Below are 25944 nucleotides of genomic sequence, written 5' to 3'. Positions count from 1 at the left end.
TTCCAGCAGACAGGAAACGTGTCCAGGGGCTACCGTACGGGACGTCCACAGTGTACAACACTACAAGAAGACCGATATCTCACCATCAGTGCCCGCAGACGGCCACGGAGTACTGCAGGTAGTCTTGCTCGGGACCTTACTGCAGCCACTGGAACAGTTGTCTCCAGACACACATTCTACAGACGACTGAACAGACACGGTTTATTCGTCCAGAGACCTGCGAGGTGCATTCAACTGACCCCTGGTCACAGGAGAGCCCGTAAAACCTGGTGTCAACTACATGATCATTGGAACAGTGGTCCCAGCTTATGTTCACGGGCGAGTCCAGGTATAGTCTGAACAGTGATTCTTGCCGGGTTTTCATCTGGCGTGCACCAGGAACCGTATACCAACCCCTTAATGTCCTTGAAAGGGACCTGTATGGAGATCGTTGTTTGATGGTGTGGGGTGGGATTATGATTCGTGCACGTACACACTTCCATGTCTCTGACAGAGGAACTGCAACAGGTCAGGTGTACCGGGCCGTCGTTTTGCACCAGTATGTCCGCCTTTTCAGGGATTCAGTGGGTCCCACTTTCCTCCTGATGGATGATAACGCACGGCCCCACCGAGCTGCCATCGTGGAGGAGTACCTTGAAACAGAAGATATCACGAGAATGGAGTGGCCTGCCTGTTCTCCAGACCTAAACCACATCGAGCACGTCTGGTATGCCCTCGGTCGACGTATCGCTGCACGTCTTCAAACCCCTACGACACTTCACAAGTTCCGACAGGCACTGGTGCAAGAATGGGAGGCTATACCCCAGCAGCTGCTCGACCACCTGATCCAGAGTATGCCAACCCGTTGTGCGGCCTGTGTACGTGTGCATGACGATCATATCCCATATTGATGTCGGGGTACATGCGCAGGGAGCAGTGGCGTTTTGTAGCACATGTGTTTCGGGACGGTTTTCTCAACTTATCACCAATACCGTGGACTTACAGATCTGTGTCGTGTGTGTTCCCTATGTGCTTACGCTATTAGCGCCAGTTTTGTGTAGTGCCACGTTGTGTGGTACCACATTCTGCAATTATCCTTAATTTATTAGCATGAGTGTAGTAGTCTATAGGGTGTTTCACAGTTCATGTTACACACTTCTAGAGGTTGTAGAGCGGAATTAGTAGATCTAGTCTTAGATAGGAACTTATGTCTGGAAACGTCACCCAATGAAGCTACAGACTGTCAAAGTTACAGGTACTGGCAACTGTAAATGTATATGTATACAGGGTGATTCCGTGATGATGTTACAAATTTTCAAGGACAATGGGAAGGATAAATGTATCAATTTGAGGTAAGAGTCCGTGCATTGGAAAGGAACTAGTCGAAAGTTAGAAGCGAAAACCGTTCTGATAGCTCTGACATTGGAATACATGTTGTACTGGTGTTGTTGTTGCTAAGAATGTGATGTAGACAACTTTCAGATGTGATGGTATGGGCCAAACCAAGAAAAATGTTCAGTAAAACTAAAAAGCTCTAAAATGCATACCTCTAGAGCTATAAGTACTTGTTCAGTAGAGGAGATGTGTTTCACAGTAGGGAAGACGAACAGGTACCCCTAGTTTTTCAGAGTCCATGTTTCTAGTCATTTTTTCCTCGTATTGGTTCATACCACCACTTCTGACAATTGCCTAGCCTACGATCTTAGCAACAACATTACCCATTCATGTATTTCAGTCTCAGAGACAACAGAACGGTTTCTGCTGATAACTTTCGATTCGTACGTTTCTGGTAAAGGGACCCTTACCTAAAACTGAGACAATTATCGTTATCCATCATCCTAGAAAGTTTGTAAGATCGTCATGGAATCATCCTGTATATACATACATTTACGGCGCTGGCGCCTGTAACTGACGTTATGTTGCGCTGTTGGATGAGGTTGACGGATATTGGATCCTAGGCAAAACGTAATCTACTAAGTCCCTTTTAAGAATTTAGAAGTGTGTAAAATAAATTGTGAAACACCCTGTGCATATGACACAAATTGTATAAAAGAAGGGATCGGTTGATATGCCACATACTGAGGCATGAAGGAGTTACCTTGGTAATAGGGAAATGTGAACAGAAAGGGAGAGCACGCATTAAGACAGTAAGCAGCTTCAAATGGATGTCGGTTGCAGCAGTTGTGGAGATATAAAGGGCCTTGCTCAGTATAGACTAGCGTGGAAACCTGTACGTAAGGAATCTCAGGACTGGAGGCAACAACAACAATTTGTTTAACAAAACTCCCTGGCCGATTGAATTGAGTGCCAGACTGAAGCTCGAACTCAGGATCTTTGCCTTTCATGGGCAAGAACTCTAGTAGGTGAGCTACGCAAGCCGATCTCATGACCTGTGCATATTACTTTACTTCTGCCAGTATCTTGTCCCCTATCTTCCATACGCCACAGAAGCTCTCCTGTGAAGTTTGCAAGACTAGCACTCGTGGAAGAAAGGACATTGCGGAGACATGGCTTAGCCACAGTCCGGAATGAACTTTTCACTCTGCAGCAGAGTACAAATTGATACGAAACTTCCTGGTGGGTTAAAACTGTGAGCCCAACCGAGATGGGAACTCAGAACCTTTGCCTTTTGTGATAATGATGATTGGTTTGAGGGGCGCTCAACTGTGCAGTCATCAGCACCCGCACCTAGACCCAAATTTCACACAGTCCCAGTTTCCACACAGTCCCAGTTTCCACACAGTCCCAGTTTCCACACAGTCCCAGTTTCCACACAGTCCCAGTTTTCACACAGTCCCAGTTTTCACACAGTCCCAGTTTCCACACAGTCCCAGTTTCCACACAGTCCCAGTTTCCACACAGTCCCAGTTTCCACACAGTCCCAGTTTCCACACAGCCCCAGTTTCCACACAGTCCCAGTTTCCACACAGTCCCAGTATCCACACAGTCCCAGTTTCCACACAGTCCCAGTTTCCACACAGTTCCAGTTTCCACACAGTCCCAGTTTCCACACAGTCCCAGTTTCCACACATTCCCAGTTTCCACACATTCCCAGTTTCCACACAGTCCCAGTTTCCACACAGTCCCAGTTTCCACACAGTCCCAGTTTCCACACAGTCCCAGTTTCCACACAGTCCCAATTTTCACACAGTCCCAATTTTCACACAGTCCAATTTTTTATCCAATCCAATCAGCCTCCAATGGTGATGATGATGATGATGATGATGATGACAATACAAACATACAGGCCCTGGGCAGAGAAAATCCCGAAAACGGCCGGTAATCTAAACTGGGACCCTTGTGATCCAGAGGCAGCTACGCACGCCACTAGACCACAGGCTGCGGACATTTTGCCTTTTGTGGACAAGTGTTCTACTGACTGAGCTTCCAGGAGTGCTATACTTGCAAGTTCCGCTGGAGAGCTTCTGGGAAGTTTAAAATGTAGGACACAAGGTACTGGCGGAAGTAAATCAGCGAGAACGAGTTGTGCATCGTACTTGGGTAGCGCAGTCACTGGAGCAATTACCTGCAAAAGGCGAAGGTCCCGAATTCGAGTCTCAGTCCGACAGACAGTTTTACTCTGCTGGGAAGTTTCGTATCCGTGGACACTCCGCTGCAGAGTGAAAATTTCATTCTGGAAACTTGTTTAACAGTTTGTGTGACAGCAGATATGTTTCCAGAACGAAATTTTCACTCTGCAGCGGAGTGTGCACTGATACGATATTTCATGGCAGATTAAAACTGTGTGCTGGGTCGAGACTCGAAGTCGGGGCCTTTGCTTTTCATAGGCAAAAGCTCCACTGACTGAACTACCCAAGTATGGCTCAGGACCATTCTCACTGCTTTAGTTTCGCCAGTAACTCGTGTTCTACATTTCAAACTTCCTAGAAGCTCTCCTGCGAAACTTGCAAGACTAGCTCTCCTGCTGTGACTGAGCTACCCAAGTACGATGCATAACTCGTCCTCACTGCTTTACCTCCGCCAGTACCTTGTGTCCTACATTTTAAAATTTCGTATCAGCGCACATTCCGCTGCTGAGTGAAAATTTCATTCTGGAAACTTGTTTAACAGTTTGTGTGACAGCAGATAGGTTTCCAGAACGAAATTTTCACTCTGCAGCGGAGTGTGCACTGATACGATATTTCATGGCAGATTAAAACTGTGTGCTGGGTCGAGACTCGAAGTCGGGGCCTTTGCTTTTCATAGGCAAAAGCTCCACTGACTGAACTACCCAAGTATGGCTCAGGACCATTCTCACAGCTTTAGTTTCGCCAGTAACTCGTGTTCTACATCTCAAACTTCCTAGAAGCTCTCCTGCGAAACTTGCAAGACTAGCTCTCCTGCTGTGACTGAGCTACCCAAGTACGATGCATAACTCGTCCTCACTGCTTTACCTCCGCCAGTACCTTGTGTCCTACATTTTTAAAATTTCGTATCAGCGCACACTCCGCTGCTGAGTGAAACTTTCATTCTGAAAACTAGTTTAACAGTTTGTGTGACAGCGGATAGGTTTCCAGAATGAAATTTTCACTCTGCAGCGGAGTGTGCACTGATTCGATACTTCCCGGCAGATTAAAACTGTGTGCTGGGTCGAGACTCGAAGTCGGGGCCTTTGCTTTTCATAGGCAAAAGCTCCACTGACTGAACTACCCAAGTATGGCTCAGGACCATTCTCACTGCTTTAGTTTCGCCAGTAACTCGTGTTCTACATTTCAAACTTCCTAGAAGCTCTCCTGCGAAACTTGCAAGACTAGCTCACCTGCTGTGACTGAGCTACCCAAGTACGATGCATAACTCGTCCTCACCGCTTTACCTCCGCCAGTACCTTGTGTCCTACATTTTAAAATTTCGTATCAGCGCACACTCCGCTGCTGAGTGAAAATTTCATTCTGGAAACTTGTTTAACAGTTTGTGTGACAGCAGATAGGTTTCCAGAACGAAATTTTCACTCTGCAGCGGAGTGTGCACTGATACGATATTTCATGGCAGATTAAAACTGTGTGCTGGGTCGAGACTCGAAGTCGGGGCCTTTGCTTTTCATAGGCAAAAGCTCCACTGACTGAACTACCCAAGTATGGCTCAGGACCATTCTCACTGCTTTAGTTTCGCCAGTAACTCGTGTTCTACATCTCAAACTTCCTAGAAGCTCTCCTGCGAAACTTGCAAGACTAGCTCTCCTGCTGTGACTGAGCTACCCAAGTACGATGCATAACTCGTCCTCACTGCTATACCTCCGCCAGTACCTTGTGTCCTACATTTTAAAATTTCGTATCAGCGCACACTCCGCTGCTGAGTGAAAATTTCATTCTGAAAACTTGTTTAACAGTTTGTGTGACAGCGGATAGGTTTCCAGAATGAAATTTTCACTCTGCAGCGGAGTGTGCACTGATACGATATTTCATGGCAGATTAAAACTGTGTGCTGGGTCGAGACTCGAAGTCGGGGCCTTTGCTTTTCATAGGCAAAAGCTCCACTGACTGAACTACCCAAGTATGGCTCAGCACCATTCTCACAGCTTTAGTTTCGCCAGTAACTCGTGTTCTACATCTCAAACTTCCTAGAAGCTCTCCTGCGAAACTTGCAAGACTAGCTCTCCTGCTGTGACTGAGCTACCCAAGTACGATGCATAACTCGTCCTCACTGCTATACCTCCGCCAGTACCTTGTGTCCTACATTTTAAAATTTCGTATCAGCGCACACTCCGCTGCTGAGTGAAAATTTCATTCTGAAAACTTGTTTAACAGTTTGTGTGACAGCGGATAGGTTTCCAGAATGAAATTTTCACTCTGCAGCGGAGTGTGCACTGATTCGATACTTCCCGGCAGATTAAAACTTTGTGCCGGGTCAAGACTTGAAGTCGGGACCTCTGCCTTTCATAGGCAAAAAGCTCTACTGACTAAGCTACCCAAGTACGACTCACGGCCATCCTCAATGGCTTTGTTTCGGTAGTCTTTTACATTTCAAATTTCCCAGAGGCTCTCCTGCGAAACTTGCAAGACTAGCGCTCCTGGAAGGTCAGTCTGTAGAGCAACTGTCCGCGAAAGGCAAATGGGGGGATTCAGCGCCGGCGCCGGAGGAGCTCGGCGCTGGCCGCCGCTTCCCCCCTAGACTGTCCAGATGCTGGCGGCACCCACCTGCCACGCCACGGCCGTCGGCGTCAGCCGCTGTCGATGGCCTGCACGTCCACGGGCGCCGCGTCGCCGTCGCCGTCGGGCGGGTCGCGCTGCGTCGAGTCGACGGCGGCGTCTCCGGTGGCGGGGGCGGCGGGGGCGGGCGCCGGCGCGGACGCCGCCTTCGCCTCCCTGCTGTGGCGCCACTTCATGCGCCGGTTCTGGAACCACACCTTCACCTGCACCCACAACACGCGCCGCCGTCTCAGCCGAGAGCGGGCTCCTGGCACTGCGCAGCGCACTGGGTTTCGTCCGCACCGACCAGTAGAGGGTGCGGACCGTCTCTACGAGGTTGTAACCCGTTATCAGAGGTGCTCAGCACAGGCGCTGCTTGCGTCACAAGAACCACCATTCACTGCACTCAGTTGATTGAAGTCGCCAGTGCAGCTTGCCCAGGGAGGCGTGAGCCCAGCTTGCTTTACAAAGGTGTTGTTTCTTCGTCCACCTTCATACACTACTGGCCATTAAAATTGCTACTCCAAGAACAAATGCAGATGGTAAATGAGTATTCATTGGACGAATATATTAAACTAGAACTGACATGTGATTACATTTTCACGCAATTTCAGTGCATAGATCCTGAGAAATCAGTACCCAGAACAACCGCCTCTGGCCATAATAACGGCCTTGATACGCCTAGGCAATGAGTCAGATCTTGGATCGCGTGTACAGGTACAGCTGACCATGCAGCTTTAACACGATACCACAGTTCATCAAGAGTAGTGACTGGCGTTTTGTGACGAGCCAATTGTTCGGCCACCATTGACCAGACGTTTTCAGTTGGTGAGAGAACTGGAGAAAGTGCTGGCCAGGGCAGCAGTCGAACATTTTCTGTATCCAGAAAGGCCAGTACAGGACCTGCAACATGTGGTCGTGCATTATCATGCTGAAATGAAGCATTTCGCAGGGTTCGAATGAAGAGTAGAGCCACGGGTCGAAACACATCTGAATTGTAACGTCCACTGTTTAAAGTGCCGTCAATGCGAACAAGATAAGACCGAGACGTGTAACCAATGCCACCCCGTACCATCACGCCGGGTGATTCGCCAGTATGGCGATGACGAATACACGCTTCCAATGTGCGTTCACCGCGATGTCGCCCAACACGGATGCGACCATCGTGATGCTGTAAACAAAACCTGGATTCATCCGAAAAAATGGCGTTTTGCCATTCGTGCACCCAGGTTCGTCGTTGAGTACACAATCGCAGGCGCTCCTGTCTGTGATGCAGCGTCGAGGGTAACCGCAGCCATGGTCTCCGAGCTGATAGTCTTTGCCGCTGCAAACGTCGTCGAACTGTTCGTGCAGATGGTTGTCGTCTTGCAAACGTCCCCATTTGTTGACTCAGGGATCTAGACGTGTCTGCACGTTCCGTTACAGCCATGCTGATAAGATACCTGTCATCTCGACTGGTAGTGATACGAGGCCGTTGGGGTCTAGCAAGGCGTTTCGTGTTACCTTCCTGAACCCACCAATTCCAGATTCTGCTAACAGTTTGATCTGGAACAACGCGAGCAGCAATGTCGCGATACGATAAGCCTCAATCGCGATAGGCTACAATCCGACCTTTATCAAAGTCGGAAACGTGATGGTACGCATTCCTCCTCTTTACACGAGGCATCACAACAACGTTTCTCCAGGCAACGGCGGTCAACTGCTGTTTGTCTATGAGAAATCGGTTGCAAACTTTCCTCATGTCAGCACGTTGTAGGGGTCGCCACCGGCGTCAACCTTGTGTGAGTGCCCTGAAAAGCTAATCATCTGCATATCACAGCATCTTCTGTCGGTTAAATTTCGTGTCTCTAGCACGTCGTCTTAGTGGTGTAGCAATTTAAATGGCCAGTAGTGTATAAGACTGTTCAGTGACCTCGTCTGTTCAATGTAACTGTCAAACCAAAACACCGTCAGCAGTCTAAATTTCCACTTTCATTTTATTGCTGCAACCAGTTTCACTGTAACATTACGCCACCTTCACGCCCCCCCCCCCCCCCCTGACCGACATGTAAGAAGAGTCCCACCCCTTATACAATCGAAATAGCGGCGAGCATTCAGTTACTTTTTAACACCGAAAATGCAGAATGCATGGCACCTGCTACCGATGTATAATTTTTTTCGATTGTATGTAAATATTTCTAATATATATGCTTTCTTTTCAATCAGTAAGGACATTGCTTCACTGTATTTTACATTTAGGTAGAAGTCTGTTGACGTTTTATTGTATGTATCTGTGTTTTACTGTGAAAGTTATAAGCTCTGGGAAAAAAGCCAAAGGTACTGTTATTTGCGTCGACTAGCAACGATAATAGCAGTGCTTGTGCGTTGTAAGATCTTTGGGCAGGGAGCTGTTACGCAGAGCGCAGGTTCCAGAGCTTGTGGTGTGCGGAAGTGTGGTGTTAAGGCTCTCGCAGTAGAGAGTACCATTTCGGCGGCATCATGTACGCTCGCTGGCCACATGACCAGTAGCAGGAGGAAGGACAGTGGACGGGCGGAAGAGGCTGTACTAATTACGATGGCCCGTTCCTGTAATTAGCCGTGGCTCCACAAGATGCTGCCGTCTTCAACAGCAACAGCAGTTCCAGCAACACAGATTCGTCGTCGGCTCCGAGTTTCGTCGTACACACACAGCACTGAAGTAAGCCCCATCGGTAGAAAGTATTAACGGCTAACCCAGCAGCATAACTGAATGTGATTTGATTAATGAACTTTATTTAAATAATAATGTTAAATTCAGGGGGATTGTGTCCTCATTACCCCCAGACGTTGTTACCAAGCAGGGTCCCTGTTCGCTTTTTTCTTATATGCTAACCGAAGATTGAGAATCTATCACTGGAAAAAAAACCAAATCTAAAGAAAATGCACAAATTAAGAGTGCGGAAGTTTTATTTATTTTACATATAGCTTGGAGCACATGGCTAATTGGTTTGGTACGTAGTCTAGTATTTAATTCTGTTCAAATCAGTAAAAAGGCTCTGTTGTTCAGACAATAATATGAAATCGAATTTGAAAATTAAGTAACTGCAGAGTAAAAAGTGCTTGCCCTTCTATAAATTTCTTTGATGACGTTATGTTGAGGTCTCAAAGTCATTGTTCACGTAGCGAAGTTCAATACTGACATACTGTTTAAGTGGATATTTTCAAATCATTACTCGATCGCCTTTTTCAAAATTTAATAACAAACGTAACGTAAAAGTGACTTCTTAGTTTTATTTATCATTACATACTCACTTAAAATTAGTGTCAAAAAACGTGAAAACCTTCAGTTACCACGTCAGTATTTAATAATAAATGTTTTTCTTTCCCATCATCTTGTACAGGATTTTGGGTGTAAATCGCCCAAGTGGGCTGGCGACCGTAATTATGTCCTTTTCGTTTATTAGTGTAACTTTTGGATTCATGATCAGTGGTACCCCTTTTCCGTCCAGCGTTGTTCGTGAGTGAATGCACAAAATAACTTTCATTTTTCCAAATTGTAGCCCTGTTCGGTTTAATTACTTTTATATTTTTAGTAGACTTTTCTATCAGAAAGATCGGTTGTACGCTTTCTCCCTACTTATCGGTATTAGTTCTTCGGGAAAGATAGCGTTATCCAATTAGAAAAATTCCATTAGGTATACACTCGTTCCACGGACATATTTTATATTTCAAACAGGTTAGGCCGATTAGTAATGGGGAGGTTACAACTTGTATCTGTAGACTACTTCTTAACACAGCGAGGCCTTCGCTTGTCGGCAACTAATGATCAAAGGGGTCATTGTGTTGAGAAGAAATCTACAGATAGGACTAACTATTTCGTCTGACATGTCGGCCAGGGAGCCTGAAGATGGCGTAATGTAGCGCCGAAACGTCTTGACCAAATAAACTAAAACTGGAAACTTAAATGGCTGAAGGTGTTTTGACTGGACATTTAACGAGTTGCTTTGCCTATCTGCAGGAGCGAACTAATTCGATGGAATAATATGAAGTGCACAATTTCTGTACCTGTACTCACGCGGCGCACATTACGAATCGAAACTTGCAGATACTCCGTCCACTGATAAATGTCAGTTTGCTGTATGTCTTGTACAAGGAAGGATCGGAAAGTAACGCCGGGTATTGCAGCTGGAGTGTCGAAATTTCACGATATAGTCTCAAGTTTGAAGTTCTCGGTACAGAGGATATTTTGTGTTCATGTGCAGCTAGAAGCCTGAACTAGAATCCAGTGAAATATTTTTAAGTGCTTTATCTGAAAACTACCTTGAGCAGTTAAACAGAGAACCGACTCGTGGCGATAACATATTAGACCTTTTGGTGACAAACAGACCCGAACTATTTGAATCAGTTAATCAGAACAGGGAATCAGCGATCATAAAGCGGTTACTGCATCGATGATTTCAGCCGGAAATAGAAATATTAAAAAAGGTAGGAAGATTTTTCTGTTTAGCAAAAGTGACAAAAAGAAGATTACCGAGTACCTGACGGCTCAACAAAAAAGTTTTGTCTCAAGTACAGATAGTGTTGAGGATCAGTGGACAAAGTTCAAAACCATCGTACAATATGCGTTAGTTGAGTATGTGCCAAGCAAGATCGTAAGAGATGGGAAAGAGCCACCGTGGTACAACAACCGAGTTAGAAAACTGCTGCGGAAGCAAAGGGAACTTCACAGCAAACATAAACATAGCCAAAGCCTTGCAGACAAACAAAAATTACGCGAAGCGAAATGTAGTGTGAGGAGGGCTATGCGAGAGGCTTTCAATGAATTCGAAAGTAAAGTTCTATGTACTGACTTGGCAGAAAATCCTAAGAAATTTTGGTCCTATGTCAAAGCGGTAGGTGGATCAAAACAAAATGTCCAGACACTCTGTGACCAAAATGGTACTGAAACAGAGGATGACAGACTAAAGGCCGAAATACTAAATGTCTTCTTCCAAAGCTGTTTCACAGAGGAAGACTGAACTGTGCTTCCTTCTCTAGATTGTCGCACAGTTGCAAAATGGTAGATATCGAAATAGACGTCAGAGGGATAGAGAAACAATTAAAATCGCTCAAAAGAGGAAAGGGCGCTGGTCCTGATGGGATACCAGTTCAATTTTACACAGAGTACGTGAAGGAACTTGCCCCCTTCGTGTAGCGGTGTACCGTAGGTTTCTAGAAAAGCGAAGTGTTCCAAAGTATTGGTAAAAGGCGCAGGTCATCCCCGTTTTCAAGAAGGGACGTCGAACAGATGTGCAGAACTATAGACCTATATCTCTAACGTCGATCAGTTGTAGAATTTTGGAACACGTATTATGTTCGAGTATAATGTCTTTTCTGGAGACTAGAAATCTACTCTGTAGGAATCAGCATGGGTTTCGAAAAAGACGGTCGTGTGAAACCCAGCTCGCGCTATTCGTCCACGAGACACAGAGGGCCTTAGACACGGGTTCACAGGTAGATGCCGTGTTTCTTGACTTCCGCAAGGCGTTTGACACAGTTCCCCACAGTCGTTTAATGAACAAAGTAAGAGCATACGGACTATCAGACCAATTGTGTGATTGGATTGAGGAGTTCCTAGAAACAGAACGCAGCATGTCATTCTCAATGGAGAGAAGTCTTCCGAAGTAAGAGTGATTTCAGGTGTGCCGCAGGGGAGTGTCATAGGACCGTTGCTATTCACAGTATGCATAAATGACCTGGTGGATGACATCGGAAGTTCACTGAGGCTTTTTGCAGATGATGCTGTAGTGTATCGAGAGGTTGCAACAATGGAAAATTGTACTGAAATGCAGGAGGATCTGCAGCGAATTGACGCATGGTGCACGGAATGGCAATTAAATCTCAATGTAGACAAGTGTAATGTGATGCGAATACATAGAAAGATAGGTCCCTTATCATTTAGCTACAAAATAGCAGGTCAGCTACTGGAAGCAGTTAATTCCATAAATTATCTGGGAGTAAGCATTAGGAGTGATTTAAAATGGAATGATCATATAAAGTTGATCGTCGGTAAAGCAGATGCCAGACTGAGATTCATTGGAAGAATCCTAAGGAAATGCAATCCGACAACAAAGGAAGTAGGTTACAGTACGCTTGTTCGCCCACTGCTTGAATACTGCTCAGCAGTGTGGGATCCGCACCAGATAGGGTTGATAGAAGAGATAGAGAAGATCCAACGGAGAGCAGTGCGCTTCGTTACAGGATCATTTAGTAATCGCGAAAGCGTTACGGAGATGATGGATAAACACCAGTGGAAGGCACTGCAGGAGAGACGCTCAGTAGCTCGGTACGGGCTTTTGTTAAAGTTTCGAGAACATACCTTCACCGAAGAGTCAAGCAGTATATTGCTCCCTCCTACGTATATCTCGCGAAGAGACCATGAGGATAAAATCAGAGAGATTAGAGCCCACACAGAAGCATTCCGACAATCCTTCTTTCCACGTACAATACGAGACTGGAATAGAAGGGAGAACCGATAGAGGTACTCAGGGTACCCTCCGCCACACACCGTCAGGTGGCTTGCGGAGTATGGATGTAGATGTAGATGTAGAACTACGAAACAAACGTGGCGCGCACGTTTCTTCTGTCAAGTTGGGCAGAGCAGCAAAGTGTAGTTCGACAAAGGGCACCAACCGAGTGAAATTCACACGGACACTTGTGGCGTGTGCCAGGACGACTGTATGGACCATAAGGCACGGCTTTCCGGATTGGGAAGGAGCGCCTGGTCCCCGGTACGAATCCGCGCGGCGGACTTGTGGCGAGGTCCGGTGAACCGGCCAGCCTGTGTTTTTTTAGGCGGTTTACCATCTGCCTCGGCGAATGCGGGCTGGTTCCCCTTATTCCGCCTCAGCTACACTATGTCGGCCATTGCTGCGCAAACAAGTTCTCCACGTACGCGTACATCACCATTATTCTACCACGCAAACATAGGGGATACGCTCATCTGGTGTGAGACGTTCCCTGGGGGCGGGGGGGGGGGGGGGGGGGTCTACCGAGGACCGAACCGCACACTAACCCTGAAAGAGTGGTTGTGGAAAGAGTGGTGTGGGGCGGCGGAGGGGTGAAGTGGACTGCGGTAGTCGTTGTGGACCATTGCGGCTGCGGTGGGGACGGAGCCTCTCCGTCGCGTCTAGGTACCCGGTTAACATACGATACAATACAATGAACAGTAGCAATGTCTCCAGGTGATGTGCGTTCTTCCAAGAGGGCCGTGTGAACCTCAGTGATTCGCCACGCTCCGGGCAGCCGGTAACAGCTGCAACCCCGCAGAATGTTGGAGCCATAGAGCCAGCAGCTTTGAACCCCCAGATGTGTAGCTGTCAACCTTATCGCAACAGTCCAACATTTGCTATGGTGCAGTGTACGATACTGTTCGTGACACGCTGAAATTTCGTAAAGTTAGTGCTCGCTGCGTGCCTAAGAACCTGACTCACAAACACAGGGACCAGCGAAAGATGACAATCTTGGATCGCTTGGATCACTTAATGTGTTGACACCGTAGAGGGGCGCCACTTTCTGAAAGGAATCGTCATTCCAGGAACTATGGAGGCCTCTATGGAAGCGGAAACATGCTGGTTCCCCGGTACGAAAAAAAAAAAAAATCAAAGTGAGTCAGTTTGCTCTGAAAGTGCTTTTGACAGTGTTGTGGCATATGCAGGGCGTATTACTGGTGGACTTTGATGAACAATGGTTAAGTTGCGTCGTGGCGTCGTGGCCTTCGTGACAAACGCCACAACATTAATGCTGATGCTGTTGAACTTCTTCTTGACAATACTCGCCCCCCTCGTTGCTGCTCCTGCTCGAGAGAATATCGCCAAATTTGGGTGGGAGGTGCCCAGCATCCACCATACAGTCCGGACTTTCGTCTGTTCGGTCACATGAAGAAATTCGAGGCCGGCCAACCTTTGCGACAGATGCAGATGACTTCTACGAACTAGACTATTGAAACTGGTACCACAATGGGAGAAATTTGTTGAGAATCTTAGCGACTATGTAGAAAAATAGGTAAAAGATGTAAGTTCATTTGTGATTTTGTTTGTTTTGTTACCTATTAAACCTTTTGGTAGCAAAATTATTGTGCGTTACTTTCCGATCTTCCCTCACAGTTTTCCTGCAGTTGTCCTCTTACCGGTCGTAATTATGAGCAACACTGTCTGCGCTTATAGGATTTGAGCGTGTCAGCGGACATTAATTTCCCGAAATAGCAAGAAGGGGGTGGGGGTGGGGGAAGAAAGCAAACCTCTAAAATAACGAATTTAAAGACCAAAAGATTTTGGAGTATAAAATATTTTGGTTAGTAGAGGAGCGTGTAGCATTTCAGAGTCCTATTCGCAAAGTCACCACTGCCACTACGGATAAACTTTTAAACTTATTGTTAAATTCTATATTTATTGTGAAATGGAAATGTTAATTAACATATATTCGATAGTAACTTAGAAGTGAAGATATATTTGTTTTTTGCTACTGGCTGCATGAAAATGTCACAGTCAATTAAAATTTGTGCAGAAACCAGTAAAACCGAACAGAAAATAAATTACTTTTTATTTCTAGAGTTTGTACAGTGTCCTAAATGTGTATAATATATACACTCCAGGAAATGGAAAAAAGAACACATTGACACTGGTGTGTCAGACCCACCATACTTGCTCCGGACACTGCGAGAGGGCTGTACAAGCAATGATCACACGCACGGCACAGCGGACACACCAGGAACCGCGGTGTTGGCCGTCGAATGGCGCTAGCTGCGCAGCATTTGTGCACCGCCGCCGTCAGTGTCAGCCAGTTTGTCGTGGCATACGGAGCTCCATCGCAGTCTTTAATACTGGTAGCATGCCGCAACAGCGTGGACGTGAACCGTATGTGCAGTTGACGGACTTTGAGCGAGGGCGTATAGTGGGCATGCGGGAGGCCGGGTGGACGTACCGCCGAATTGCTCAACACGTGGGGCGTGAGATCTCCACAGTACATCGATGTTGTCGCCAGTGGTCGGCGGAAGGTGACGTGCCCATCGACCTGGGACCGGACCGCAGCGACGCACGAATGCACGCCAAGACCGTAGGATCCTACGCAGTGCTGTAGGGGACCGCACCGCCACTTCCCAGCAAATTAGGGACACTGTTGCTCCTGGGGTATCGGCGAGGACCATTCGCAACCGTCTCCATGAAGCTGGGCTACTGTCCCGCACACCGTTAGGCCGTCTTCCACTCACGCCCCAACATCGTGCAGCCCGCCTCCAGTGATGTCGCGACAGGCGTGAATAGAGGGACGAATGGAGACGTGTCGTCTTCAGCGATGAGAGTCGCTTCTGTCTTGGTGCCAATGATGGTCGTATGCGTGTTTGGCGCCGTGCAGGTGAGCGCCACAATGAGGACTGCATACGACCGAGGCACACAGGGCCAACACCCGGCATCATGGTGTGGGGAGCGATCTCCTACACTGGCCGTACACCTCTGGTGATCGTCGAGGGGACACTGAATAGTGCACGGTACATCCAAACCGTCATCGAACCCATCGTTCTACCATTCCTAGACCGGCAAGGGAACTTGCTGTTCCAACAGGACAATGCACGTCCGCATGTATCCCGTGCCACCCAACGTGCTCTAGAAGGTGTAAGTCAACTACCCTGGCCAGCAAGATCTCCGTATCTGTCCCCCATTGAGCATGTTTGGGACTGGATGAAGCGTCGTCTCACGCGGTCTGCACGTCCAGCACGAACGCCGGTCCAACTGAGGCGCCAGGTGGAAATGGCATGGCAAGCCGTTCCACAGGACTACATCAAGCATCTCTACGATCGTCTCCATGGGAGAATAGCAGCCTGCATTGCTGCGAAAGGTGGATATACACTGTACTAGTGCCGACATTGTGCATGCTCTGTTGCCTGTGTCTATGTGCCTGTGGTTCTGTCAGTGTGATCATGTGATGTATCTGACCCCAGGAATGTGTGAATAAAGTTTCCCCTTCCTGGGACAATGAATTCACGGTGTTCTTATTTCAATTTCCAGGAGTGTATATTAATTTAGCAGTTACTGCATATCAAATAGTAATTTATTTCATGCAACTAGCAATAAAATGAAGTAAAAGATTTTATTTGATTCAAAAATATGTTTCAGTTACTGTTAATTAACATTTTAATTTGATTCTTTATTGGAAATATTGTGTATTCACAACGGGGAGCTCTCAGCCAGAGCAATTGACGACATGCAGTCGATTCAAAATTGAGAAGACTGGTAGATAACTGAAAACTGAGCATTTTTCATCAGTATGTATGGGGTCCACAAACGCATATTTCCCTAAAAATCGGGGAAAGAAAATTTTTTGACTGCCACTTGTTTCCGGAAGGACAGCGCCGCTGGCGTATAGACGAAAGCATATATCTCAGGAGTATAGAGCATGTGTTCGCTTTCCAAGTGCACTCATTATACCTCATTTGTGATTTTTTTCCCTCTCGAAACTGAAAGGAATAGGAGAGTTAATTAAAACTAAACTCCGTCTTATTTTTCCTTACTTATTTAATTTCCTTATTAATAAGGTAATTTACTCAATAAGCAATAATAACAAGACAGGCAATTAAGTTCCTCAAATATTTAGGTTAGTAAAGAACTGAAACTACAAGGATGAGTCATATGAAAACCTTAAATATTTTTTAAATATTATTTATTGTGCAGAAGCGGTACAAAGCTGTATCACATAATCTCCCCCACGCGCAATGCAAGTCCTCCAGCGCTTACAAAGTGCATAAATTCCTTTAGAAAAAAATTCTTTTGGTAGTCCGCGCAACCATTCATGCACCGCGTGGCGTACCTCTTCATCAGAACGGAACTTCATTCCTCCCATTGTGTTTTTCGGTGATCCAAACGTATGGAAATCACTTGGAGCAAGGTCTGGTCAATATGGTGGACGAGCAAGCCACTCAAAATGCAGGTCTGTGATTGTTGTAACTGTTGTACGGGCATTGTAGGGCCTTGCATTGTCATGTTGCAAAAGGATACCTGCTGACAGCAATCCACGTCGCTTTGATTTGATTGCAGGCCGAAGATGATTTTTTAGGTTCAAATGGCTCTGAGCACTATGGAACTTAACTTCTAAGGTCATCAGTCCCCTAGAACTTAGAATTACTTAAACCTAACTAACCTAAGGACGTCACACACATCCATGCCCGAGGCAGGATTCGAACCTGCGACCGCAGCGGTCGCGCCGTTCCAAACTGTAGCGTCTAGAACCGCTCGGCCGGCGATTTTTTAGGAGATCTGGTGACAGTGATCCCTCTAGGCATGTAATGCTCCAAAATGACGTCTTTTTCGTCCCAAAAGAGAGTCAGCATAACCTTCCCTACTGATGGTTCTGTTCGAAACTTCTTTGGTTTTAATGATGAGGAATGGCGCCATTCCTTGATCGCTCTCTTTGTTTCCGGTTGGTGAAAGTGAACCCAGGTTTCGTCCGCAGTAGCGATTCTTGCAAGGAAACCATCACCTTCTCGGTCAAAGCGCCGAAGAATTTCTTCACAAGCATCAACACGTCGTTCTCTTATTTCAGGAGTCAGCTGCCGTGGCACCGATCTTGCAGACACTTTGTGAAACTGGAGCACGTCATGCACAATGTGATGTGCTGACCCATGACTAATCTGTAAACATGCTGCAAAGTCATTAAGTGTCATTTGGCGGTTTTCTTTCACTATGGCTTCAACTGCTGCAATGGTCTGTGGAGTCACAACTCGTTGTGCCTGACCTGGACGAGGAGCATTTTCCACTGAAGTCACATCATTTGCGAACTTCCTACGCCATTCGTACACTTGCTGCTGTGACAAATATACGTCACCGTACTGAACCTTCATTTGTCGATGAATTTCAATAGATTTCACACCTTCACTACGGAAAAGCCGAACAACAGAACGCTGTTCCTCCCTGGTGCAAGTCGCAAGTGGAGCGGCCATCTTTATAATGATACTGCGACGGTATCGGTGCATCTGCACTATGCTGCCATCTACAGACCATTCTGATCGCTGTTTGTAAAACGCTTACCGACTTACAGGATAACGGCGCGAAATTTCGATTTGTTATTACAAATTTAAGGTTTTCATTTGACTCACCCTAGTATAAAACCGTCGTGTCCGTGTTTCTGTTTGAACACGCTAATCTACAAAACTCTCAGACGAATTTTCATGGCGTTTTCACGGTTAATTTGAGCGTAGGTTGGGATAATATACAGGCCTTATTTCATCAAAATCGGACCAGGGACGGAAAGATTTTATAATTTAGAGCTTTAACGCGACGTGGGAAAACACATCCACTCTTTGAAAATGCGGTTTACTCTTTGACATTGGAACGTTTCATATTTCTGAAAGAGCTTTTTTTCATTGATAGGTTCCACGTAATACCATTCAACATAATGAATAAAATACTTGTACTATCCTCTGTGTGTTTAATCAATACTTGCATACTAATTATTAAATGTGAAAGTAACTGTCTGTTATGTTTTCACGGCTAAACCGCTAAACTGATTTCGATAAAATTTAGTATGAAGATACCTAGAACCCTGACGAGGAACATAGACTATTTTAGAATCCTAAGAGTCCGAAGTAGGAGACATAACTTTTTTTTTACATCAGTGGACATAAAACATGTCAAAGAATTATTAAATTTGTCACACAATGTACTACACGTTGCATGATGAACACTGAGGTGATAAGAGCCATGGGAGAGTGATAGACACATATACAGATGGTTGTAGTACCGCGTACACAAGCTATAAAAGGGGAGTGCTTTGACGGAGCTGTCATTTGTACTCAGGTGATCCCTGTGAAAAGTCTTACGATGTAATTGTGGACAGACAACGGGAATTAACAAATTTTGAACGTGGAATAGTATTTGGAACTGGAGGCATGGGACAGTCAAGAGTGTGCCGAGAATACCAAATTTTAGGCATTATCTCTCACCACAGACAACGCAGTGGCCGACAGCCTTCGCTTAACGACCGAGAGCAGCGGCGTCTACGTATTGTTGTCAGTGCTAACAGATAAACACCTCTGGGTCAAATGAGCACAGAAATCTAAGTGGGCTGTACGACGAAAGTATTTGTTAGGGCATTGTGCCGAAATCTGGCGTTAATGGGTTATGGCAGCAGAGAACTTTTGCTAACAGCATGCGGCACTTTTCCTGGGCTCGTGACCATATCAGTGGTGTCGTGTCCTGACATAGGTGGGAGAGGGAGAAAAGGGGTTACTGGTCAGTCTGCACTCCCGAGCGGTGCAGAGCAGAAGGCAGAAGGACAATTCACAGTGAAGGCATTTGATTGTTTTCTTCTATCTGAGCCAACCCTGGTACAGGCATTTACTAGAAATGCAGGTGGCGAGGCTCGGTAGGGAACTCGTTGTGTAGACACTTGGACAAACAGGGTCTTGAAATAGTTGGTTATTCCAGGCAGGACTAACTAATACACTGGAGGCTAGTTCTAGGATTATAAAAGGCATGAATAACACGGTTACAACAGAAGCCAGTGCAGAAGTACCAAGAGTGGATGCTAACCACAGCAGCAAACACTAGCAGCATCTTTAGGCAACAACTTAGTTGCAAAACAAAACATTCTGAATGTGACACTGTTCACTGAGGCACTCCAAGAGAGAGCAGACAGAGAGCTGGACCGAGGCTGGAGTCGACGGACGCAGATTCGGCGCTCAGATCGTCAGACTGAGAACTCCGCCAAAATGCGGAAACTAGGGGATTTAAAGAGTAGCGTGGGGGCGCTGCTTTCCCAACTTAAAGCCACCCAGCCAATCCCGCAGGTCTCTTGCAGGCGCCTGCCAATCACGGTTTAATTAGGTCCCCTCTACTGCTCCTAAGGCGGGGATGTTAATGAAGTTGTACTAAGTCCGTATTTGGTATCAACATTGTTCAGCTGAAAGCTAAACATTACTGCTCTGCCAAATAAGGCTTGAAACATTATTGTTATACGTCATTTAGCCCTGCCTCTCGGGCTTCCCGGAGTAGGGACTGTTAGGTCAATAGTTTTTGGCGTTTTTGCTCTCTTTCTAACCTCTGTGAGCCTACTGACGTTGCTGTTCTCAGGGCTGGTATCAGGCTGGCTTTATACGCTACTACGAGCCTGTTGGTTACGAAGTTCTACGGTGGCAACCTACCACATCGTCTAGACGACATATGAAGTTACATGTTAATTCCCTGAGGAGTAACTAACGCCTGGGACCGCGTCTGGGGGCGTCTGCATTTTCACAAGGCTCTCCCCTCACTGTTTACTCGATGTAACAATATCTCTCCTAGTTTCGTCTGCCTTCAGCATCGTCTCTGCTTCCGCGCATTGGAACGCCTGTCCTCCTTCCTCACAGCTTTAAGATAACACTACAGTAGCAAGGAGTAATCAATATATTACAGTTGGACCCCAGACTGGAAAACAGCGGCATTGTCACATGCATCCCGGTTTCAGCTGGTAAGACCTCATGATAGAATTCGAGAGTGGCGCAGGACCCACAAAGCCGTGCACTCAAAATGTCAACAAGGCACTGTGCAAGCTGGTGTTTGCTCCATAATGGTGCAGGTTGTGTTTGCATGGAATGAACTGGGTCTCGTGATCCAATGAACCTATCATTGACTGGAAATGTTTATGTTCGTCTACTTGGAGGCCATTAACAGTCATTCACGGGCTTCAAGTTCCCAAACAATGATGGATTTTTTGTGGATAACAATGTGCCATGTCACTAGGCCACAATTGTTCGCAGTTGGTTCGAGGAACATACTGGATAATTCGAGTGAATGAATTGGCCAACCATCGGACATTTATGGGAAGTAATTGGGAGGTCGTTCATGAATAAAATCCTACACTGGTAACACTTTCGCAATAAGTATCGACGGTTATAGAGGCAGCATGGCTCAATATTTCTGCAGGGGCTGCCAACGCCATGTTAAGTCCATGCCACGTCGAGTTACTGCACTACACCGGGTAAGAGGAGACCCGACACCTTATTAGGAGGTATGCCATAACTTTTGACACCTCAGTGTGTAGCTACTTCAGCAGCACAATGCTTAGCTGCACGCACCTGCCTGCTGAAACACTAAACACCCTTTTCCAAAGGTGTTACACAGAGGATGACCGCACTGCAGTTCCTTCTCTAAATCCTCGCACGAACGAAAAAATGGTTGACATCGAAAAAAGTGTCCAAGGAATAGAAAAGCAACTGAAATCACTCAACAGAGGAAAGTCCACTGGACCTGACGGGATACCAATTGGATTCTACACAGAGTACGCGAAAAAACTTGCCCCCCTTCTAACAGCCGTGTACCGCAAGTCTCTAGAGGAACGGAAGGTTTCAAACGATTCGAAAAGGGCACAGGTAGTCCCAGTTTTCAAGAAGGGTCGTCGAGCAGATGCGCAAAACTATAGGTCTATATCTCTGACGTCGATCTGTTATAGAATTTTAGAACATGTTTTTTTGCTCGCGTATCATGTCATTTCTGGAAACCCAGAATCTACTCTATAGGGATCAACAAAGATTCAGGAAACAGCGATCGTGTGAGACCCAACTCGCTTTATTTGTTTATGAGACCCAGAAAATATTAGATACAGGCTCCCGGGTAGATGCCATTTTTCTTTAGTTCTGGGAGGCGTTAGACACAGTTCCGCGCTGTCGCCTGATAAACAAAGTCAGAGCCTACGGAATATCAGACCAGCTGTGTTGCTCGATTGAAGAGTGTTTAGCAAACAGAACACAGCGTGTTGTTCTCAATGGAGAGACGTCTACAGACGTTAAAGTAGCCTCTGGCGTGCCACAAGGGAGTGTTATGGGACCATTGCTTTTCACAATATATATCAATGACCTAGTAGATACTGTCGGAAGTTCCATGTGGCTTTTCGCGGATAATGCTGTAGTATACAGAGAAGTTGCAGCATTATAAAATTGCAGCGAAATGCAGGAAGATCTGCAGCGGATAGGGACTTGGTGCAGGAATGGCAACTGACCCTTAACATAGACAAATGTAATGTATTGCGAATACATAGAAAGAAGGATCCTTTCTTGTATGATTATATGATAGCGGAACAAACACTGGTAGCAGTTACTTCTGTAAAATATCTGGGAGTATGCGTACGCAACGGTTTTAAGTGGAATGATCGTATAAAATTAATTGTTGGTAAGACGGGTACCAGGTTGAGATTCATTGGGAGAGTCCTTAGAAAATGTAGTCCATCAACAAATGAGGTGGCTTACAAAACACTCGTTCGACCTTACTTGAGTATTGCTCATCAGTGTGGGATCCATACCAGGTCGGGTTGACAGAGGAGATAGAGAAGATCCAAAGACGAGCGGCGCGTTTCGTCTCAGGGTTATTTGGTAAGCGTGATAGCGTTGCGGAGATGTTTGGCAAACTCAAGTGGCAGACTCTGCAAGAGAGGCGCTCTGCATCGCGGTGTAGCTTGATGTCCAGGTTTCTAGAGGGTGCGTTTCTGGATGAGGTATCGAATATATTGCTTCCCCCTACTTATACCTCCCGAGGAGATCACGAATGTAAAATTAGAGAGACTGGAGCGCGCACGTAGGCTTTCCGGCAGTCGTTCTTCCCGCGAACCATACGCGACTGGAACAGGAAAGGGAGGTAATGACAGTGGCACGTAAAGTGCCCTCCGCCATACACCGTTTGGTGGCTTGCGGAGTATAAATGTAGATGTACTGTTCGGCAGCGACGTAGTGCATGCAAACGTGTCGAGCATTAGAGCAGTGGATCGGGAGAGTGGGGGGCACATAACAGAACTACGATTACCCCAACTGTCAGACACGTGAGGGCAGGTGACGTCGTTGCATATACAACAGTTCACTTACTCATCATCATTCATCACAGCCTACCGATATGCAGGCACAACCGCAGGTAACAGCTGGTTTCAAACAGTTTGGTAACGCCCTTGTGGTATGCTAGAAGTTAGCATACACAGAAATCCTGAAACAGCACGGATAGCCAAAAGACATGGTAACCTAAAATACATATGTTGTAACTGGAAACTGCTGTTTACTGTGCTTACAAGACACACTACTTGTCACATTTGAAAGCTTCCTGTGTTACTTATGTGCAGCTCGCCAGAAACTAATACTAACTTACAAAATTACACTTAAGACACTCTGCATTTCGTACAGCTCACTGTAAGTATTTTTTTGTTTTTCATTCAGGTTTTTCCTCACAAGGTTTCTCATTTTGCCATGGTTGAAAACACTGGTAAAGTCAAACGAATTTTTTGCTACCATCTCCAGTACCTGCATGACAAAAATTAGCCACATCCATAATATTGCACTCTAAACGAAAACATTTGCCCTAATTATAACTCAACGATTCAGGCTTCGCTTTTAGTCTCTGGGAAATCACTGAAGTATGCACAAATAATGGGGAACGTGGCCCCCTGTGCAAGCCTAACATGGCGGGAACACAGCGAATTGTCAGCGGTTGGCTGCCACACTGCACACAGGCAGTGGCTGGTACCCGTTCGCAATTCTATTGGACTGCGCTATGGTGTAATCTGCTGTATAATACATTAGTGTGCTGTACCATGCTTCAGTGAGCTTGCCAGTGCTATCGCGACACGCTCTACACGGTTGTAGTGAGCTTTACTGCACTTGCAGCACCATGCCGTAGTGAGCTGTACAATGCTGAACTGTGCTCTGCTGCAGTGAACTGTAGTGGGCTGTGGTGTGCTGGACCATACTGTACTGTACAATAGTGAACTGTACTGTGCTTTAACGAGCCGTAGCGTGTCGTAGCGTGCAGTAGTGAGCTGTAGCGTGATGTGGTGAGCTGTAGCGTGATGTAGTGATCTGTAGCTTGTTGTAGTGAGCTGTGGCGTGCTGTAGTGAGCTGTGGCGTGCTGTAGTGAGCTGTGGCGTGCTGTAGAGAGCTGTAGAGAGCTGTAGCGTGCTGTAGAGAGCTGTAGTGAGCTGTAGTGAGCTGTAGCGAGCTGTAGCGTGCTGTAGTGAGCTGTAGTGAGCTGTAGCGAGCTGTAGTGAGCTGTAGTGAGCTGTAGCGAGCTGTAGCGTGCTGTAGCGTGCTTTAGAGAGCTGTAGTGAGCTGTAGCGTGCTGTAGTGAGCTGTAGTGAGCTGTAGTGAGCTGTAGTGAGTTGTAGCGAGCTGTAGAGTACTGTAGTGAGCTGTAGCACAGTGTACCATACTTCGGAGTGCTGTGCTTGTGTAGTGAACTATAGTGTGTCATACCTGCGCGTCGGTGAGGCCGAGCGTGGCGGCGAGCTGCCGCCGGTCCGGCTTGGTGATGTACTTCTGCAGCTGGAAGCGCTTCTCCAGGCCCTTGCGCTGCAGGTTGGAGAAGACAGCGCGCGACCACGACCGCTTGCGCTTGCCGCCCCCGGTCGCGCCACCGCCGCCTGCTGTCCCCGCACCGCCCCCGCCGCCGCCGCCCCCGCCTACCGCCCCCGCGTGCACGTGCAGGGCGCCGGAGACTGCGGGTGGAGAGCCGTGCCCCTCGGACAGCTGCAAGACTACCGGCACACCTCACTGTCATACTCCAGCCCCACACTAACAGTCGACCAGCCATTTTCAACAATTATTTCTGATACATACAACTCAAACATCAAGTAATAAGATTCTATAAGACCTGTGCATAATCATTTCGCAATTGGGTAAACATAATGGTCATTCTGTCATAGTTACGAAGAACACGAAGAAGAAGGGGGAATAAAGGAGGCTGCGACAATGGTTGGTTAAGAATGAGGTGTTCCAAAGGGGCGAGAGGTCATTCACATGCTGGACGAACAGTAGAGCCATCATGAGGCAAAATTTATATTATACATCTAAATGTTAATGTTTTTGTTGTAATAGCACTACGCACAATAAATTGTAATATTATTAATAATAAACTTCGTCAAAAAATGAAGAAAGCAAACAGCATGTCGTCTGCTGACGAATTTCCACAGAGCCTGTCACAGCAGTAAAATAAAAGTTCCTCTAGGTATCTGTGGCTGGGATGGTTGCCTTGTCGTATAATCAGTGCTTACATGAATAGCAGCCACAGAGTTGAACAGTATCCAACGCCAATTAACTAACATGTCCTTAGTGCTCATTTACAAATTCCTTGAAGTCCGATGTGTTTTTTTATGTCTATTGTTTTAAGGCTAATCACATCCCACGAAATATAAGTGCATGACATAATGTTTGCAGTGGTACATTTGTGAATCATGATATCTTAACACAAAACTTAAAATACACTGTCTGAAAAAAAAAATGAAGCCAGAAGAATGGTCGGATGTCACTGTAAATTCGTACAAAAATGGTTCAAATGGCTCTGAGCACTATGGGACTTAACATCTGAGGCCAGCAGTCGCCCAGACTTAGAACTAGTTAAACCTAACTAACCTAAGGACATCACACACATCCATGCCCGAGGTTGGATTCGAACCTGCGACAGTAGCAGCAGCGCGGTTCCGGACTGAAGCGCCTAGAACCTCTCGGACACAGAGGCCGGCAAATTCGTAATTCGTACAAAAACACACACACACACACACACACACACACACACACACACACACACACACACACACACACCATCAGCAGGCAAGTAAAAGATAAATTGTTTATTCATGGCTGTCATTTTTAGCAACTATAATATATATATATATTTCAGAACAAAATTAATTTGTCAGCTGTAAATATGTGTTTTATTAAGCTCAGTAACAGTATACAGTGCATATGCAAAGTCTCTTCGCAGCGGCAAACTTCACGCCTCTCTCCTTCCGGGACGTGTAAGGTGGGTAGCACACTCATGTTGCTGTATAAGCTAGGGGCCGACATTCACTACTAGTGGCTGCAGTTACGTTAGGACATGGTTTTCAAACTTAATACAATTAAAA

General features: G+C 46.3%; 1 protein-coding gene across 1 annotated transcript in view; it reads right to left on the bottom strand.

Annotated features, from left to right (window-relative positions):
- The window catches only part of LOC126291768 (homeobox protein H2.0-like), a 350668-nt gene that overhangs the window by 25380 nt on the left and 299344 nt on the right, over positions 1-25944 (bottom strand). The window contains exons 3-4 of the mRNA XM_049985452.1: positions 24296-24576; positions 6114-6328 (exon numbers count right to left, since the gene is read on the bottom strand). Coding sequence (XP_049841409.1) covers positions 6137-6328; positions 24296-24576 — 473 coding nt within the window. The 3' untranslated portion in view covers positions 6114-6136. The remainder of the gene's footprint in view (positions 1-6113; positions 6329-24295; positions 24577-25944) is intronic.

The sequence above is a fragment of the Schistocerca gregaria genome, chromosome 9 (genome assembly GCF_023897955.1).
Source record: "Schistocerca gregaria isolate iqSchGreg1 chromosome 9, iqSchGreg1.2, whole genome shotgun sequence".
NCBI lineage: Eukaryota > Metazoa > Arthropoda > Insecta > Orthoptera > Acrididae > Schistocerca > Schistocerca gregaria.
The sequence above is the reverse complement of the archived record's forward strand: the minus strand, read 5'-3'. Positions and strand labels throughout refer to the sequence as shown.